Consider the following 20,826-nt stretch of genomic DNA (forward strand, 5'->3'; position numbering starts at 1 on the left):
TCTAATTTTTCCATATTTGCTCTTTTGAAGAATGGTCCTATCACATTTTTACTTGTGTATGTGGATGATATTATCCTAGCATGAACATCTTTATCTGAATTTGATAAGATCAAGAGTATTCTGCATAACAACTTCAAAATCAATGACCTAGGAACTTTAAATACTTCCTTGGTCTTGAGGTGTCGCATTCAAAAGAAGGAATTTTCATCTCACAAAGAAAATACTGCCTAGATTTTTTACATGATACGTGTTTACTTGCATCTAAACTTATTGCTACACCTTTTAATCCTTCAACAAAACTTCATCAATATAGAAGTAAGTCATTTGAAGATATCACCTCATACAGAAGACTCATTGGTAGACTATTGTATTTGAATAATACAAGGTCATGCATAACTCTTGCAACACAATAGTTGACCCAATTCCTTCAGAGTTCTACCCAATTGCACTAAACACAACTTGCAGAGTAATCAGGGATTTGAAACAAAATTCTGGCAAAGGTTTTCTATCTCCTAGATCCCAAAATATGCAAATCCTATAGGACTTTGATGCAAACCAGGCTGGATGTGTTATTTCTAAGAAATCCACACTGGGTTATTGTTTCTTTATTGGCTCATTACTTGTGTCCTAGAAACTAAACAAGTAATCAACAATTTCTATATCCTCTTTTGGTTCAGAATACAAAGCATTAGGTTCAACCACATGTGAATTGATATGGCTTCTTTACATTCTAAAATATTTGCACATTACATGCTACGAACCTGTATTGTGACAATCAAAATGCATTGCACATAGTTTCAAATCTTGTTTTTCATGAAAGAACAAAATACCTCGAAATTGATTGTCACCTAGTAAGATAGAAGGTTCGCAAGGTGTATTAAAGTTGTTGCCCATATCTTCTCAAGAACAATTGGTTGATTTCCTTACTAAACCTTAGAGCACAAGCAAGATCAATAACTTCATATCCAAACTTGGCTTGTTAGACATCTATCATGTTTAAGCTTGAGGGAGGATGTTGAAAGTATGAAGCATTTGTGTGATAGTGTTTTTGAGCCTTTTCATCTTATAACAAACATGTTATTTTTAATAACTGGTTTTAAAAGTTAGTTACGAAGTTTCCAATTCAAGAAATTGAATAATTAGAATTAGTTTTTAGTTTGTTGAAGTTTGTCGAACTCTTTTAAGTTAATTGGAGCCAGCAGTTAGTTGGAACGAGCTTGCAGCTAATTCCATTAGTTATATAAGATTGATTCATGTTTAATCACATGTTAAGCTCATTAATGCATTTTATGGCTTCCAGTAACTTCTTCTCTTTTCTCTCTCCATTCATGTTGCTTTCAGCTCCTCAACTGTGTGGGGGTAGGAATTTGAAAATGTTTTTTAGGTGAATTAGGGTGTGGCAGGAATCTAAAAAGGGGAACTAAGGACAAACTAAAGAACCGAAATTCGTAACATGGTGATAGTGAGCACGATGAGGACAGTGGATGATCGAATATGTGAAGGTTATCCTTGTGCAAAGTTATAGGGTTTTTCACCAGAGCAACATCCTCTCAAAATCACTTTTTAAATTCATGACAAAAGGTATACGTATAAATGCACATATATATATATATATATATATATATATATATATATATATATATATATATATATATATATATATATATATATGCTCAAAAAGTATATGCATATACATTTAATTATGTGAAATCATTAAATTTTAATAGTTGTTTTCATGATAAATAATTGCAATCATATCCTATAATAAAATACAGGACTATCTTAAATGTTACTCCCTCCATTTTTTCTATTCTCTTTTATAAATAAATTTTATTTTTTAAATTTATTAAATAAATAATATATTTAAACTATACATTAATTATTTAACAAATATAAAAATATAAAAAATTATTTATATATCATACTATTAATTTGTATTTAATATTTTAAAATAAATGTAATTATTTTTGTTTATTTCTGTTTAAAATATGCTATATTGATTTATATAACCCACCTCAATTAATGAAATAAGGCACAATTGTTATTGTATCAAATATAATTTACTTTTTTTTAAAGAGGTTGTATCAGTTTATAATCTTAAAATCCAATTTTTTTTAACAAATTTAAAACATGTATATATTCTAAAAACCAACAATCTTAAAAGAAAATTATGAAACAATCATAAATAATTTTGTTTATTGGTAAACACTTATTTATGTCGTTTATTGTCTCAAATATATGCTGAGAATCTTCGTCCTCATCCTCTCTACTCCTTTCCACTATACCTCAACATGAGGAATCTTCCGAACTTCGGAGTTCATTCCTTGGTAATCCATCCATTACGTGAAAGGAAATTCTTACCAACCAAAGACGCGTCTAAAGCTTTCAATGGTTTTTTGAACAAATATTATCTTTAAAACATTAAACAAGAGAAATAATAATCCATTATTGATTGTTAGTTATTAAAATTTAATTTTGGAGTAAGAACTAAGAATTCTTTAAAAATCCAGTGATGATGATTCTGACTCTACTCTCTTCCCTCCTATTCTTCCAGCCAAATACAATAACATAACAAATAATTTATTAATAAAAGTACCCATTTTTTACACTGAGCTATTATTTTTGGATAACGGGTGCTCCTAAAAAGCCATTGTAAGTAGGCACCAAGAAATGTTGTCAATGGACAAATAGTTGTAGAAAAAAACCTTACAAAGTACTATATTTGGTTTTGTTCTCAAAGTAAGCTTGAATTGAGGGTTTTCTTCCTAAAAAGTCTGATATCAATTCAATAGAATCCTTCGCTCCGCCTGGGGCCAATACCTGCCAAAAAACATCAACTTGAGCACACGAATAAATACAACATTTCTAACAATAATCTCTGATGTCTAAGTATATTTCTGGAGAAAAATGGGAATGTCATTATCATTAATTACCTTGTTCCTGAATTGCATGCCGGGAAGCTGGTTTGAAACACCATTGCAAAATATTGAAGCGAATATATCCGCAGCAAAAACCTGAAACATTACATGATTCATTTTTTACTATTCAACTCATTGGTTAAGGAAGACTCTCATAAACAATAATCTTAAAAGAAACTACATATGCTTGCAATGAAAATTAATTATATCATGAAATAAGATCGCTATTGCACTTCAATACCTCACTCCATATACGACTGTAGCATGCTGCCTCGTAACCAACGACGCTAAAAGGAAAACATGATGCGGGATTGGTTCCTTCTAATACTGGCAACCCTAACATTACCTGGGATCCAGATAACAAAGAACATCTTTTCACATTCTTCATTAAAAGCACTGAACTTCAAATTAGAACTAGTGTTAAATTTACTTACCTTGGAATGAAGATGCTTGAATAACTCGCGAATATCTATGTTATCCGCAGAATGTATGATTTGGTCAAAAAGACCTGATATATAGCAGTTCTTAAGTTAAATGAAAATGAAAAGTAACTATTCAGTGTGTAATCTTCTCTGACAACACCACATCCCGTTTTCTACCCAAAAGCAATATAATTGCCAGCCGACTCGTAGAATCAATTGAAAAGATCAGAAGGAATTAAAGAGTCCATGGTGAGCAAATGTAATGTTGATAACAATAAATAAAAAATCATTTTTCAATCAAAAATTACCATGTCAATTACTTATGAGCTCCTTACCTAGAAATTCTATATAATGAAAAAACTGCAAATTTTCCCTTTTCATGAAATAAATTCTACTCATCACACAACTAACTTTGAGAATCAAAAATATTAAACATACCCACAACTGTACAAATTAATGTTTGCCCTGCAAACTTGAGATTGCATCAAAACGAAATCTCTAAATCAAATACCAAATGATAAAGACTACTTCCTTAATGTGCTGGACAACAACACCATCATACCATTATATAAGACAGTATAAACTACCACTAAAACAGAAAATACAATTTTTAGAGTAATAAACAATCCACAACAAAAAATAAAAATCTATATAAATTTTAGCATGTATAAAAGCATAAGAACAAACTAGTAATTAAGTTCAGTTATAATGAAAAACAAAAACAACATACAGTATAGAATCTCTTGCTTCAATTTAAGTGCAGAAGAAGAATTTCTCCATCTTTTAATTGATTTGCATAAGTCATCCTTTAAGGGCTTTGTTATATCCTGCAAGCCACAAATTAACAAATTAAAGCTCCTATGAAGCATCAAGTAGATTATGGTATACTCAAAAAACAATGACCGGTTATATAAAATAGAAAAATGAAAGTTAAACATGTTTGGTTCAGAAAATTATGGAGGAAAAAGTTTGAAAACCTCACCTGGTGAAATCCAGATATCAACTTCAGGAAAAAGCTTTCATAACAGCTACATTTCCAACAATTGTGTTAAATAAAAAAGCGTAAATGATTCGTCAAGTTCAAAATATCAAAGAATGTGGCTCAACTTTTTTACCAGTTTTGTAAGAGTTGAGCAGGTATTTCTACAAAGTCAGGATCAACGCGTATTCCAGAAACTCTAGCAAATGAAGCACGGTTGCAAATGTGTTGAACCTTGTAGTTTTTTATGAAAACATGCTTCAGAATATAATAAACCGTGTCCCAATGTGCAAACAAAAAAACTATATAAACTATGCATTACAATATCATACACCTTTGGTAGAAGGATACTGCTCAATTTATATTAAAATTCAAGCTATTGACAGAATGAGTCATATTAGCAACTGAAGTCAGGCAATAGCCAATCATAAAATCAAGACAAGCAAAACACTCATCCATGTTTACAAAATTAAGCCGCTCAAGGCAAAGGGAGGGGAAAAGATGAGTGTCTGGAAATACAAGCAAACGTATCTACCGAAAAAACTTGCATGTCAAGAAACTTCTTTTACACACAGACGTGGACCATTTACTTGAAGCTCCTTTTGCTAGCCAGATCCATGTATAGATATCATTGTCAAGGGAAGTGCATAAGTAATGTTTGCTACCATTGTACTGTAAGTTATGTCATAAAAATTTAAATGGCCGATTATTTGTAGCACTCTCATGTGACCAATATAATAAACTCACCCTTTCTTCTTGCACAATGCACATTGTTTTTTCTTAAAAAATCCAATGAGTTTTTAATTCCCTGATTTCTATTCTACCCTGATTCTCATGAAGAAACCGAATTTTGATATTTCCAATCCTACACCTTCCACCATCTTGTAACAGTTTTGACAACTACGACGAATAGGAAGATGAAATGTAAATTTTCAGAAAAGGATCTCAATTATTCAAACCACGCATTTTATTCCACTCTATACCAAACTCATACAATTAAACTGTACAATTTTAATGCAAATCATGAAAACGAAAATAAAACACTGATAAGTAAAGTGTGCTTCATGGATACGAAGCAAACATACCACGTGACCAAACTCGTTGAAAAGATTGACCACTTCAGAAAACCGCAATAATCCAGGACTACAGTCAGAATCCTTTTGATACTGAGATATTAGTAATGCAACTGGAATCTGCATAAACATTGAAAAGGGAAAAATTAAGATATCAAAAAGAGAGTAATACTTTTCTCCATACAATTGCAAAGATCCTTCCACATCGGAACTTGAAAATTGAAATAGTAGGTCAAGACTTAAAAAGGTAAAATTTTGTTGTAGTGGACAAAATGCATGAACTTCAAGGAGATTTAACACCCTTGTATATTTTAAGAGGATTGTGAGTACATCCTCTCTTTGGTGTTCATTGCTTGGTCTTTCTGTTCTTAAGTAGGTGTCTCTATCTGATATATGTAGAAAAGATTGGACTGCTTTAAGTGCCCAATTAAACCAGATATATGTAGAAAAGAATGGACTGCTTTAAGTGCCCAATTAAACCAGATATTAACCATCATAACTATAACTATAAGTTGTCTATCTGCTATCTATAAAATGAAAATCTATTTTGTTCTATTCGCATAAAGAGAACCTGTCGTGACCCACTGATTGTTAATGCACTGTTCTGGAGAGGCACCACACAACTGTGACCATATTTTCCTTCCCTGTAAAAATCAATAAGATGAGGTATGAACCTAACTTTAATTTTCACCAGCAAACAAGTTATTGAAGAAAGTCCAAATAATTAAAAAGCTCAACCTTGAGAACAAATCAAGGTAGCAATAACCCAAGAGTTCACTTGAACTTAAGTCAAATACTGAAAATACACGAACATCACAATGCCAAACTTCGGCTCCCACAATTTCTTCAAACCTTAAACCTGCCCAGAAAGTAACAAAAATGACGATCAATGTGTATTCTCCCACATACAATTAAAACATACTGCAAAATTACAAAATGAACTCTTGATGATATATTTCAGTTCAGGAATAATTAAATACCAAAGCAGTTAATCTTGTCAATAAATGCTTACTCATGAATTACTTTATGACCATTGAAAAGTGAAATGGTTAATAATTCCTAATCTGGAATAAATTTACCAAGAATCACTTTCCAGTTACTTTTCAATATTAACAGTATCTTATGGTCAAGGCAATAAAACATAACTTTAAACAAATTGTCAGATTTAAAATTACCAAAAAGATCTTGGACAATTTTGAAGATTCCTGATAGAACTAAACTAATTGGTAAGTATTGCTTGATCTCGCCAAAGTCCAAATCGTAACTCTGCTCTTCAACCCGTTTTACATAATACAGTAGGTCTTCAATTCCAAATGGAAGCTCCCCTTCCTCTTTTTTCTGATATCGCAATGAGCTTATCACAAGAAATTTATAAATTAAATCAAACAACATAAACCAAAAAATGTGCAAACCTTCAAATCTTTCAAGGTATCAAGTTCTTTCATAGCCAAGTCAGTTATACGTATGGATATGTCATTCAGAAACTCAAACACCTGGATTAAATTTGGAAAGAAAAAAAACAACCAGAATAAGATCAGAATCAGGGAAAATTGAAGGAGAAAGCATTAAGTGATCAACTTAATTAATCTGTTAACACTTACTTTATGGCAAAGCAACGAGACTGCATATTCATTCTCATTCCAAAAAAAAATTTAATGAATAAATACTCATAATTGCACTTGGTTTTATAATTAGTGGCGTATCCTTCAACTTTATATGTTGCAAACAACAAAGGCCGAAACAATATATGTGGCTTATAATACTTTAAAAAATATGGGCAAAGAGAGGAAATAAAAACAAGTGTGTGCTTAGATAGGCTTGATGGCATGATACAGTGTTTAATTTACTTCCTTCTTTTCCAGACAAATACATTAAAATAAAATAAAAACTTAAAAATTAGAAGCTCAGATGGAATCCTCTTCTATTGACTAAACAAATTAAGAGACACAGATCATGATATATCTAACTAAATTTCTAGTCTCTGATGAGGAAAATAATATTGCATCTTTACAAAAAGTTTACAAACCTTTGTTGGTGTTTTTGCCATTCTAACATCGACAGCATACTCGGCATAGCAGGAATAGCCAAGTAAACGAGCATATTTATGACGCTGTTGCACCTGAATCATGCCAATCGAATATCAACAAAAACAAACTTCTGAAATAATTTTGGCAGTAAAGGGTAAGCACAGCCAGAACCAATGGAAAATAAAAAATTATCTAAAACTAAATGAAAGAGGCTCAAACGGTCCCCATAAATGATTCAACTTTATGTTGTATACTAACCTACAAATAACATTTATAATTTGTTATAAACTAATAATTGTAAATAAATTGGAAACTGAAATCAATTCATTCAGATCTAATAAAATTCAACTGCCTCATCATTGGTAAGTTATTTGAATTAATATGAAAATATAGAACCACTTAATTAAATTAGGACTATTCTCTTTTCCCAAACTCTAATTAGTACAAGAACAATAGATTGCTAGCAAGTCAATGGACTGTTACAAAGTCCAATTACAAGATAAGTTGTAAATTTGAAATTCTTAAAGAATAATGTCATAATGAAAATTACCAGACTTTCTAAAATAGAAAGATTGGCTTCTCCACATCGATTTCCATATGCCCGTGATACCATCCTTCTTGTAGTTCCTACCTTCATGTGATCAAAATAGAATTATAGACTTTGTCAGTACAGTTTCTTTAAATAGCACACGCACACAGATATATACTAAGAAAAGAAGGAGAAAGGAAGGATGTTTTCGTAAACAGAATAATAGTTGTGTGTATGCCTATGAAACAAGTAGTATAAGATACCAGTATGTTATGTATCAACAATAATATTGCAAAGTAAGAACCACGAGTAATCATTTAACTTTGCAACTTACCTGAGATGATGATGATGATAATAATAATAATAATAATAATAATAATAATAATAATAATAATAATAATAATAATAATAATAATAATAATAATAATAATAGTTCATTGTAAAGTATTTACAAATTCTAAACAATTCATTCTCACGAAAAAATGAAGCAGCTCTTCCTAAAAGATTATAATTTTAATAAAAAAATCACAAAGAGAAGATAGTCATTCCAGCTTCTTGATCTATGCCTTCCAAGTCAAATTCCCTTGGAAAGTATTGGTCGCACGGGCCTTTTAAAATTTCAAAACAAACCCTTACAGGCAACAGTAGCATTTTATTAAAGAGATGCAAATGGATATTGGCAGCCTTTAATTATTGGAGTACAAGTAATGCAAGAAAGAACCAACTTAATCACATCACATTCACAATATGGCATTTACTAATAAATAAGAAACAGTTAGTTAATAACTCATTCACCATACCTTGCAAAATTCGAGTACAGCTGTGACGTGATGGCTTCTCAGGGAGATCTTCAACTGTCCATTTTCGGATTTATCTAAACCCTATGGAGAAAACATTTATTCATAAGTATATAATAACCAAAAAAAAATGAGAACAAAAATGGTTAATAACTGAAGGAAATGCAAAAGAGGTAGCTAGTCTACATAGAAAGCCATGCATGAAGGCTTCGAGTCAATCCAGGTATAAATATTACACCTATCTGAAGTAATAATCTAATCAATCTGCACAAGACATGGAGAGAAAACCAGTCTACTGTGCACTAAACATGCCCTTAGGTAATCCATTCATTAAATATTTTCTTGATCTCAATATTAACATTGCCTCAATTTATTTTTTCAATTACTCAAAATCCTATTTCTTTGAACTCTTCTTTCCATAGTAGCACAAGGTCATACTTGAGGCATATACTTTGGGTTTTAAATTGGAATGGGAGGGTGTGGTTTCAATCGAAAGGAGAGGAAAGGTAGCCATCATCTTGTCAGAATAATATTGGTGCAGGCCAATCCTAACTAGGCTCTGATACCATTTGTTAAAAAGTTTGGGAGCGCAGGTAGCCTTGATCCATACTAGGATCTCACTTCCGCTCCCCCACCAAACCTAACCATGGTTCTGATACTTGGGGAATTCAGGGAGCGTCGGAAGTGTCAACGGGCTCCCAATGCTCCAGGAGCACAAGAGAGGAAGAAGTTATATCTCCACCCAAAATCTTAAGGTATCGGGTATATGTGTCTCTCTTATAAATCCAATATTTCACCCATTCATAACCGATGTGGGACTTAAAGACGCACGTGCACCCAACAGTAGCCATCTTCTTGTCAGAATTTAATTTAGGAAAAATTTTGAATACACATCTTCCGGTTAGTTTAGGACAAAATTAAGTGGAAGTGAACAAAGATCAATTAATTGGTTTAACTTTTTTGTGTGAAAGGATGATTTGGAAATTGGAAGAAATATTCAACTCTTAGGGAGGAAAATTGAGGGTTCAAGAATATTCAATGCCATATCCACTTCTTAAATCAAACTCACGAGTAATATATTATGGATGTCGATTCCCCTCGGTTACTTCCACTATTTTGTCCCAATCACATATACAGCCGAAGATTCTCATAATGCTTCCACATACTACTTAGGAATTTACGATTCAAGGAGGAAGCAACCATTCCCAACCCACCCACAAAAGAATTTTGGGACCCAATTATGCAATTTATATCTCAATAAATAATAGACTACAGAGGATTTAGAATTATAGTAAGCCATAAGTTTGAAGTTGATAGTTTACTAGAAAGCATTTCATAGTTAACTTGGGCAACAATGCAAAAGGGGAAAGCATTTTTTTCAGAAACATACTGGTCAAGTGAATTGAAGGGAGAAGGATATATCAAACCTTGAGAAATTCTAGAGGTAATCCAGCTAACTCTGACTCATTGAAGGGAAGAAATGCGCTAGCATCATTGAGATTTTGGATATATATAGCACTTAACTCATCAATCTGAGCTTTAAGACGCTGCAACTCTTCTCTTTTGCTTGCACTGAGGTTCAATCCATTTCGCTCAAAATCTCTCACCTGTCACTGATTAGGAAATAATCAACATCGGGATTTCATAGTAAGAAAATTAGCATATAATGCAACTTCGCAATCATTTTAGCAATATATATACAACTTTAAAATATATACAAGCAGTAACAAATAGATTCATTGATTTTCCAAAAGAAAAAAAGAAAGAAAAGGACTCATACCAAACAACTATTTAGTTCTTACCAGAATTTGAACAAAGCTTTTGGTTTCAGCATTCACCCAGTCCCCCCTCACTGCAAATGCTTTAACGACAAGATATATGTCTTCACGTTTACTGATCCGATTGCATGGAATAACACATTATTTAGTTTCTTAATCCTCAATCAAGTGAAAAGACATGTGAATCGTGATCTTCAAAATCCAAATAACACACAATCAAACAAACTTAGCAACCAGTGAGATGAAGCAATAAATAGCCATTGTCAAAACTGTCCTACGTTAACCCCTCAGCTCTTAAGACATTTCTGCCTGGCCAAAAATGGATACTGACAGAAATCACAAATACAGAAAGAAACTAAAATCAATGGAAGAGAACCTGCATGTGTCAAGATGCACATCTATTCTTTGCTCTGCTTCTGCACTTGCTTTGCGCACATCCTCCTGGCTAGATACCAACTTAGGTAACAAACAAGATTGAATCAACGGAAACTGTTGCGCTTGAAGTTCAGCAAGAGGTGATATAACATTTGCATATGTAACCTGCAGTTTTTATCAATGCAAGTAACAAAATCCACTTAAGGAAACCGCACATGAAAAAGACGAGCGAGAATTAAATACAAACAGCAAGAGCATGCTCGAAATAACTAAAAATCATGACGAGGCTTTGGTGCTCCAATTGAAAATTATCTAATTCAGAAAATAAACAGTAAGAATAACGAAATCGGAGCATGAAACGACTATACCTTATCCAGAGGCACTGATGCAACGGAATTGTGAACTTCATTTGACTTGGCAATGATTTGGTTTGCTAACTTAACAATCTCAGATGCAGATAGATTAACCTTCACCTTAGAACCTTCGAGATCTACAAATTTCCACCGAGTATTTCAGTGAAACGATTTTATTTTATTAACAGTTCGTACTATAGCCGCAAGAATGCATAGAGTAAACGAAATAGAGCTAATAAGAGGGAGATACCTTTCTTCTTTGAATTTTTGTCTTTATGGTGTTTGACGGCGGTGATAACGAGGTTTACGGCGATTGCGAGCACTGCGGCAGTTCCGGTGAAGACGATCATGCTTTTACCTTTCTTCAGTTTTTCCATTTTCTCACGCTTTCCTTCGTTTTCCGTCATTTTTTCTGCTCGTTTTGTCTTTTCTTTCTCTCCAGTGGCGAGCGCGAAGGGACGATTTTGTTTTGGGCGGAAAATGAAATGAAGCGATTATGACGTAAATTTTGAATTTCCAAAAATAAAGTAAGGAGACACGTTCTAATAATTAATGCATTCATTTGTATAATATACATGCTCATTTTCTATACATAGGAGTATAATAAGATTTTTTTTTTAAAATAACTAATATTTTTAAATAAAATTTTAAAATAATCAAAATTTTAAAAAAATATATCAAAATAATCACTTTTTTCTACTAATGCTCCAGTTGAATTGGCACATCCAACTAAACTAGAGAGGAGGCGCCTAGAGCCATGGCGCATGCATGCAAAGTCAATGCATGCTTTGATGTCACATGCATTGGCGCATGCATGTCATGATGTCACATGCATTGGCGCATGCATACATTATATAGTGCATACGCCAATGCATGTGACGCATTCTCCTTTCACATTTTTTTTAAAATAAAATGTTAAAATTATAATTAATTAAATAAAATACTGGAAATAAAAATTATGTTATATTATAATGAAAAATTACATAGAATTGACAAGAAATTCAATGATCCTCCCGATTGAAACGCCTCATGTTCCACATCCAGGTGCATTAGTCTGTCTTTGAGGTCTCCCACGATTTTCCTAAGGTGTTTGGGGTCTTTGAGTGCTGACATGATCCAATGGTGGCTGGTGTGAATGTTCGGTGGAAGGTTCAGCGGCATTTGATAGATGTGTCATTATTTGTCCCAAATAGTTGGGGGATTATCGTTAACGGTGCTTCCCTAATTAAGTTTGGTGCTTATGTTGTCGTAGTTGGGTCGTTGTGGTTGGGTGAATTGTGGACGGTATGGTTGCCCGAATTGGGACATTGAATCGGTTTGAAAATGAATCAATGGTTTCTAGGGTGTATTATAGTCAAACAATGGTTGGGTGTTGTGGCGATGGGATGTTTGGATGCTGTGGCGATGGGATGTTTGGATGGTCATTGGTGGGGGGCTACGATGACATGACGCCGAATCGTATGAATCATATGGGTTATAGACTATTGTGGTGGGTGCGTATGATTGTTGGTGGTTAGGGTTTGATTATTGGTTTTGAGTTTGGGTATGTGGCATGAATGGGTTGCGAGGTTGGGTGTTTGGTTGTTGGGTGTCATTAGCGACAATCTGTCGTTAAAGGTGAGTACAATAATCTTGCATATTATAACACAATACAACTATATTACATCATACAGGAAGGCTTGGATAGCTAAGACAAAGGCGGTTGAAAAAGTGTATGGCAATTGAGAGGAGCCTTACAAACAACTTCCAAAATACTTGGTGGCTCTTAAATAATATGCTTCAGGGACTATTGTTAAGTTGGAAACGTTGTCGGCGTATACCTCAGACGAGACTTGTGTTATTGAAAATGGAATATTCCACTGTCTTTTTTGGGCGTATCAACCATGCACCAAAGGTTTTGCTTTCTGTAAACCTATTATACAAATTGATGGTACATGGTTGTACAGGAAATATAAAGGAACGCAACTGATGGCAGTGGCACAAGATGGCAACATCAATATTTTTTCAATCGCTTTTGCCCTAGTTGAAGGGGAGACTGCTGAGGGATGGAGTTTTTTCCTATAAAATCTCTGATTGCACGTTGCTCCTCAATCTAACTTATGTTTGATCTATGACTGACACCCTTCAATAGTGAGTGCCTACAAAAACATTGATAATGGTTTGTAGGATCTTTGTCGATGCATGTCTACTGCATTAGACATATCGCTCAAAAATTTATGCGGGAGATCAAAGATAAAACATTAAGGAAGAAGGTTGTCAACGTATGTTATGCATTAACAAAACCTTCTTTCAAACACTACCGCGAAGATATCAGATTGTCAAACGCAGATGCAGTACGGTGGATTAACAGTATTCCATTGGAGAAGTGGATTATGGCATACGACAACGGTCAACGTTGGGGTCACATGACAATAAATCTTGTGGAATCAATGAACTCTATCTTCAAAGGCATCTGAAACCTACATATAACCGCTTTAGTGCAAGCAACATATTTCAGGCCAGAGACGTTGTTTGAGACCAGACGTTTCAAATGGAGTTCAGTGTTATAATCTGGACAGTTGTTCAGTGATGCTTCAATGAAATTCATTAGACACGAAGCTGCCAAAGCTAACACACACTTGGTCACGGTGTTTGATTGTACTAAAGGTTGGTACAGTGTTACTAAGTCCATGGATCACAATGAGGGCATGTCGAGGGGACAATATATAGTGGAACTAGCTAGAAGTTGGTGTGACTGCGGAAAGTTCAAATTCTTTTGTATGCCCTGCTCCCATGTCATAGCGACATGTTCAAAGGTTCGATGGGATTCATCCTACTTACTATCCGACGTTTACAAAGTCATGAGTTTGTCCAATGTTTACAAAATTAGCTTTTCAGTGGTAGAAAAGGAGGATTGGTTGCCTGTGTAACACCCCGATAAAAATAAGATAATTATTTAATTTAAGTTAATATTATATTTATTAATTTAATTAAATAATTGGAATTTTTGGATTATTATTATTATTATTATTATTATTGGAATAATAATTATTGGAATAATAATTATTGGAAAATATATAAGTTGGAAATAAGGAAAAAGAGTTCCATTTTGGTAAAAAGAGTTTTCACGTGAAAACAGAGAAGCGGCTCAAAAAGAGGAAAAGGGCAAAGAGGCAGAGCAAGAGGAAGAAGGTTGGAGAAGAGAAGAGCTTGAGGCTAAAGGATTGCCGGATTAACTCAGGTAAGGGGGGTTTATCGTCGTTTAATGGGTATTATGGGTTAACATGTAATGGGTAGTGATAAACCGTTGATTTGACCCTAATTGGGATGTTGAATGCTGAAAAATTGTGTTGGATAAGTTGTGTTAAAACTGAAATTGAATCTGTAATTGGATGGGTAGTAATTTTCCGAAAACGTAGCTTTTTACGGAATTGGAATCGGAGGTCCGGAAGTCCTCCAACGGCGGAAAATGCGGAGAATTCTGCATTCTGCTTCGTGTTAGCGCAGAAACAGCTTTCTGTCTTGCGTTAACCGGTTAACCCAGGGTGTTAACCGGTTAACACTGTTAAGAATTGTGAGGTATTGCTGTTTTGCTTGCGTTAACCGGTTAACCCAGGGCGTTAACCGGTTAACACTGTTGTGGGTTGTGAAAATATTGTTGTTCTGTCTGCGTTAACCGGTTAACCCAGGGCGTTAACCGGTTAACACTGTTGAGTTTTGCCAGAAAGCGTGTTCTGTGTTGCGTTAACCAGTTAACCCAGGGCGTTAACCGGTTAACACTGTTGGAAATTGGAAAAATTAATATTTGAATAATGTGTGCATAATTGGTGTTTGGCCTATATTGGCGTATGATGTAATAGGGATTAATTCCCGCTGTTTTGAGCAGTATAGGTATTAGTGGAGTGTGCTAATACTGTGATTAATTATTTGACAGGATATGATGTTTTGATACATGTGTTGATGAATGTATGATGGTATGCATAATGCTGTGAATGTATATGTTATGCATGTGTTGGTGAATGGACTGTTTTATGGCTTAGAGTGTGAGCATATGTCCATTGTGGATTGTTGTTGATGATGTTGCATTGCTAGGTGAATTAGCATGCATAGTGTGGCCTTTATGGTGGTAGCTAATTCCCATGGTGAGGAATTAGTGAGTTAGTCATTGTGGACTGTTGTTGATGTTTGCATGCTAGGTGATTTAGCGTGCATAGCATAGCCCTTGGGGTGGTAGCTAATTCCCATGGTGAGGAATTAGTGAGTGAGTCACTAGGTCTCAAATGAGTGGGACTAGTGAGCTTGGTAGCCGTACCTGGATTTGGTCGGTGAGGTTGAACTATGTGTTCACGAATAGTCGGTACCGCATGCATGGAGTCTCATTGCATAATGTATGTATGGCGTATAATATGAATGGATGTATTCCAATATTATACGTGTGTTTTGTGTTGGTGTTGAGTATGAATTGAGATTATACGTGTGCTTTATGTTGGTGTTGAGTATGATGTTTGAGTTGATGTGCCGTTACTGAATGGGTGTTATGATTAGGGTGATGAAATGTGTTAAATTACTTAACATTGCATGATATTTTATAATGCTTTTTATATCGATTGAGGAACTCACCCTTACAACTATTTTTCAGGTAACGAGCAGTGATTGAGTGGAAGCTAGTGCTTGGAGTCTAGTGTAGTCTCCTTAGTGGGTCATGCTCTGATAGATGTAACATTCGGGACGGGATGTTTTACCTTGTTGAATAATTTTACATGTAATGTGTTACATGTTTTGCATGATTAATTTGATTTCTATCCGCTGCGTATTGTGCAAATGCTTTATGTTTTGAATTAATAAAAGAGCATGACAGTTATTATGGTGAATGGTGTGAAGTGTTTGTGTGACACCCTTAATTGCACCTTTACTCTGATGTATATATTTGTTGTTTTAATTAAATATTTGGGGTAATTTAGAAGGGTGTTACATTAGTGGTATCAGAGCATAGTCGGTCGAGTCGAGTCGTAATTATTCTGTTTCCCTGTACGTGATAGGTGTTGTGCAACCCTATCAGTACTTATTGTTTTAGCTTGTTGGGTTTTCAGAATAGAGATGGCTGGAAGAGGTAGAGACGATGCTGCGATTGCTGAGGCTCTGGGTATGCTAGCTGGAGTACTTGGGGGAAATCCGAATGTTGTGGGAATGGGAGCTGCTCGTCAACTGAGTGAGTTCCAGAAGAACAATCCTCCAATGTTCAAGGGAGCATACGATCCAGATGGCGCTCAGAAGTGGTTAAAGGAGATCGAGAGGATCTTCCGAGTGACTGAGTGTGCCGATAACCAGAAGGTCAGGTTCGGTACGCATATGCTGTCAGAAGAAGCAGATGATTGGTGGGTTGCTACCCGCACTGAGTTGGAATCTGCTGGGAATGCTGAGACCACTTGGGCTGTGTTCAGAGAGAGATTCCTGAGGAAGTACTTTCCAGAGGATGTCAGAGGAAAGAAAGAGATAGAGTTCTTGGAATTGAAGCAGGGCAACCGGTCTGTTACTGAGTATGCTGTTAAGTTCACAGAGCTGTCGAAGTATTACACTCCCTATGATGAGGCTACTGGGGAATTCTCGAAATGTGTGAAGTTTGAGAACGGGTTACGTCCCGAGATTAAGCAGGCTATTGGGTATCAACGGATTAGAGTGTTTTCTGATTTGGTTGACTGTTGCAGGATTTTTGAACAGGATACCAAAGCCAGAGCGGAGAGCTATCAACAGAGGGTTGATAGGAAAGGCAAGAATCAAAATGATCGTGGGAAACCGTATGCAGCTGGCAAAGGTTTCCAGCGACAGAGTGGGATGAAGAGGCCTAGTGGGGGAGACTCCAGTGCTCCTGCTAAGTGTTACAGGTGTGGTCAGGCTGGACATCGTATCCATGAGTGTACCAGTAATGAGAAGAAGTGTTTTAAGTGTGGCAAAGGTGGTCACTTGGCTGCAGAGTGCCGGTTGAAGACTGTGACTTGTTTCAACTGTGGAGAGGTGGGTCATATCAGTCCACAGTGTCCTAAGCCGAAGAAAGAGAACCAGTCGGGAGGCAAGGTCTTTGCTTTATCGGGTTCTGAGACTTTTGCAGATGATCGTTTGATCCGAGGTACGTGTTATATTAATGGCTTTCCTCTTGTAGCTATTATTGACACAGGTGCGACTCATTCCTTTATATCTTTGGATTGTGCTGTGAAACTTAAGTTAGAGATATCTGAGATGCATGGTAGTATGGTGATTGATACTCCTGCGAAGGGTTCAGTGACTACTACTTCAGTTTGTTTAAATTGTCCTTTGAGTATTTTTGGTAGAGACTTTGGGATGGACCTAGTGTGTCTTCCACTAGTGCAGATTGACGTTATTCTGGGTATGAACTGGTTGGTGTTTAACCGAGTCTAGATCAATTGTTTTGATAAGACTGTGATCTTTCCTGAGATTGAGGAAGGAAAGAGTTTGTTTCTATCAACAAGGCAGGTGAATGAGGCAGTAGCAGATGGGGCAGAGTTGTTTATGCTGTTAGCGACTTTGGAGGCTAAAGATAAACTGGTGATTTGCGATCTAGCCGTGGTGTGTAATTTTCCTGATGTGTTTCCTGAAGAAGTGAATGAATTACCGCCAGAGCGTGAAGTTGAGTTCTCGATTGATTTGGTACCTGGTACTAGGCCGATATCGATGGCTCCGTACCGTATGTCTGCTGTTGAGTTAACTGAATTGAAGAGTCAGCTGGAAGATCTGTTGGATAAGAAATTTATTCGTCCGAGTGTGTCACCGTGGGGTGCACCAGTGTTATTGGTTAAGAAGAAAGAAGGTACTATGAGGTTGTGTGTGGACTACAGGCAACTGAATAAAGTGATGATCAAGAATCGGTATCCTTTGCCGAGGATTGATGATTTGATGGATCAGTTGGTTGGTGCGAGTGTGTTCAGCAAAATAGATTTGAGATCAGGGTATCATCAGATACGTGTGAAAACTGAGGATATTCAGAAGACTGCTTTCAGAACAAGGTATGGACATTATGAGTATTCTGTAATGCCTTTTGGTGTGACTAATGCGCCTGGAGTGTTTATGGAGTATATGAATAGGATTTTCCATCCGTACCTAGATCAGTTTGTTGTGGTGTTTATTGACGATATTTTGGTGTATTCGAAATCGGAAGAAGAGCATGCTGAGCATTTGAGAATGGTTTTAGGAGTTCTACGAGAAAAGGAGTTATTTGCTAAACTGTCCAAGTGTGAATTTTGGTTAGAAGAGGTTAGTTTTCTTGGTCATGTGATTTCAAGAGATGGTGTTGCTGTTGATCCTTCTAAGATAGAAGCGGTATCTAAGTGGGAAGCTCCGAAGTCAGTTTCGGAGATAAGGAGTTTTCTTGGTTTGGCTGGTTATTATAGGAAGTTCATCGAGGGATTTTCTAAGTTGGCGTTACCGTTGACGATGTTGACTAGAAAGGGGCAAGCGTTTGTTTGGGACTCAAAATGTGAAGAAGGTTTCCAAGAGTCAAAGAGAAGGTTGACTACTGCTCCTATTCTGATATTACCGAGTCCATCGGAACTATTTGAGGTTTACTGTGATGCTTCATTGTTGGGTTTGGGTGGTGTTTTGATGCAGAACAAGCAGGTTATAGCTTATGCTTCGAGACAATTGAGGGTTCATGAGAGGAACTATCCGACACACGATTTAGAGTTGGCAACTGTGGTGTTTGTTCTGAAGTTATGGAGGCATTACTTGTACGGGTCAAGATTTGAGGTTTTCAGTGACCATAAAAGTTTAAAGTATTTGTTTGATCAGAAAGGGTTGAATATGAGACAGAGGAGATGGTTAGAGTTTCTGAAGGATTATGACTTTGGTTTGAATTACCATCCGGGTAAAGCAAACGTAGTGGCTGATGCATTGAGTCGGAAATCATTACATATGTCCATGTTAATGGTTAAGGAATTGGATTTAATTGAGCAGTTTAGAGACTTGAGTTTGGTGTGTGAGAGTACTTACAATAGTGTTAAATTGGGAATGTTGACGAGTGGTATTATGGATGAGATTAGAGAGGGTCAGAAATCCGATGTGCTTTTGGTTGATAAGTTGACTCTAGTGAATCAAGATCAAGGTGGTGAATTCAGAGTTGATGAGAATGGTGTTTTGAAATTTGGTAATCGGGTGTGTATTCCGGATGTTACCGAGCTTAAGAAGAGTATTCTTGAGGAAGGACATCGTAGTGGCCTGAGTATTCATCCTGGGGCTACGAAAATGTATCATGATTTGAAAAAGTTATTTTGGTGGCCGGGAATGAAAAGAGAAATTGCGAGTTTTGTTTATTCTTGTTTGACTTGTCAGAAGTCAAAGATTGAGCATCAGAAGCCGTCTGGGCTAATGCAACCGTTGGCTATTCCAGAGTGGAAGTGGGATAGTATCAGTATGGATTTTGTTTCTGGTTTACCGAGGACAATTAAGAATTTTGAAGCTATTTGGGTGATTGTCGATAGATTGACGAAATCGGCTCATTTCATTCCGATCAGAATGGATTATCCGTTAGAGAGATTAGCCGAGTTGTATATTGAGAAGATTGTAAGTTTGCATGGTATTCCGTCGAGTATTGTTTCGGACAGAGATCCTAGATTTACATCGAAGTTTTGGGAAGGTTTGCAGAAGGCTTTGGGAACTAAGCTGAGATTGAGTTCTGCATATCATCCGCAGACTGATGGTCAGACTGAGAGGACGATTCAGTCACTGGAGGATCTTTTGAGGGCTTGTGTTTTGGAAAAGGGAGGTGCTTGGGATTGTTATTTACCTTTGATTGAGTTTACCTACAACAATAGTTTTCATTCGAGCATTGGTATGGCACCGTTTGAAGCTTTGTATGGTAGGAGATGTCGGACGCCTTTATGTTGGTATGAGTCCGGTGAGAGTGCTGTAGTTGGACCGGAGATTGTTCAACAAACTACGGAAAATATTAAGATGATTCAGGAGAAGATGAGAATTGCTCAGAGTCGTCAGAAGAGTTATCACGACAAGAGGAGGAAGGCACTTGAGTTCCAAGAGGGAGATCATGTGTTTCTTCGTGTTACTCCGATAACTGGGGTTGGTCGAGCTTTGAAGTCGAAGAAGTTGACACCTCGATTTATTGGTCCTTATCAGATTTTGGAGAGGATAGGGGAGGTAGCCTATCGTATCGCTTTACCGCCGTCACTTGCGAATTTGCATGAGGTTTTTCATGTGTCTCAGTTGAGGAGGTACATTCCTGATCCGTCGCATGTAGTCCAAATAGATGATGTACAGGTGAGAGATAACATGACTGTTGAAACATCACCTATGAGGATCGAGGATCGAGAGTTGAAGCAGTTGCGGGGTAAAGAGATTGCTTTGGTAAAGGTAGCTTGGGGAGGACCAGCAGGTGGCAATGTGACTTGGGAACTTGAGAGTCAGATGAAGGAGTCTTATCCGGAGTTATTCGCTTGAGGTATGTTTTCGAGGACGAAAACTCTTTTAGTGGGGGAGAGTTGTAACACCCCGATAAAAATAAGATAATTATTTAATTTAAGTTAATATTATATTTATTAATTTAATTAAATAATTGGAATTTTTGGATTATT

General features: G+C 36.0%; 1 protein-coding gene across 1 annotated transcript; it reads right to left on the reverse strand.

Annotated features, from left to right (window-relative positions):
* Nucleotides 1–2,564: 2,564 nt before the first annotated feature.
* Nucleotides 2,565–11,762, reverse strand: LOC127083060 (probable thimet oligopeptidase). The gene is made up of 20 exons (XM_051023291.1): nucleotides 11,502–11,762; nucleotides 11,267–11,388; nucleotides 10,900–11,063; nucleotides 10,548–10,638; nucleotides 10,173–10,352; nucleotides 8,749–8,829; nucleotides 7,970–8,050; nucleotides 7,419–7,511; nucleotides 6,805–6,885; nucleotides 6,568–6,730; nucleotides 6,131–6,251; nucleotides 5,964–6,036; nucleotides 5,405–5,512; nucleotides 4,456–4,553; nucleotides 4,323–4,368; nucleotides 4,071–4,167; nucleotides 3,353–3,426; nucleotides 3,160–3,264; nucleotides 2,934–3,014; nucleotides 2,565–2,820 (listed from the first exon to the last, which is right to left on the reverse strand). Exons 1-20 carry the CDS (start codon nucleotides 11,656–11,658, stop codon nucleotides 2,707–2,709), a joined length of 2,130 nt encoding a protein of 709 aa, XP_050879248.1. The 5' UTR covers nucleotides 11,659–11,762; the 3' UTR covers nucleotides 2,565–2,706.
* Nucleotides 11,763–20,826: the final 9,064 nt, after the last annotated feature.

This window comes from Lathyrus oleraceus, chromosome 5, assembly GCF_024323335.1.
Source record: "Lathyrus oleraceus cultivar Zhongwan6 chromosome 5, CAAS_Psat_ZW6_1.0, whole genome shotgun sequence".
In the NCBI taxonomy this organism is placed as follows: Eukaryota; Viridiplantae; Streptophyta; class Magnoliopsida; order Fabales; family Fabaceae; genus Lathyrus; species Lathyrus oleraceus.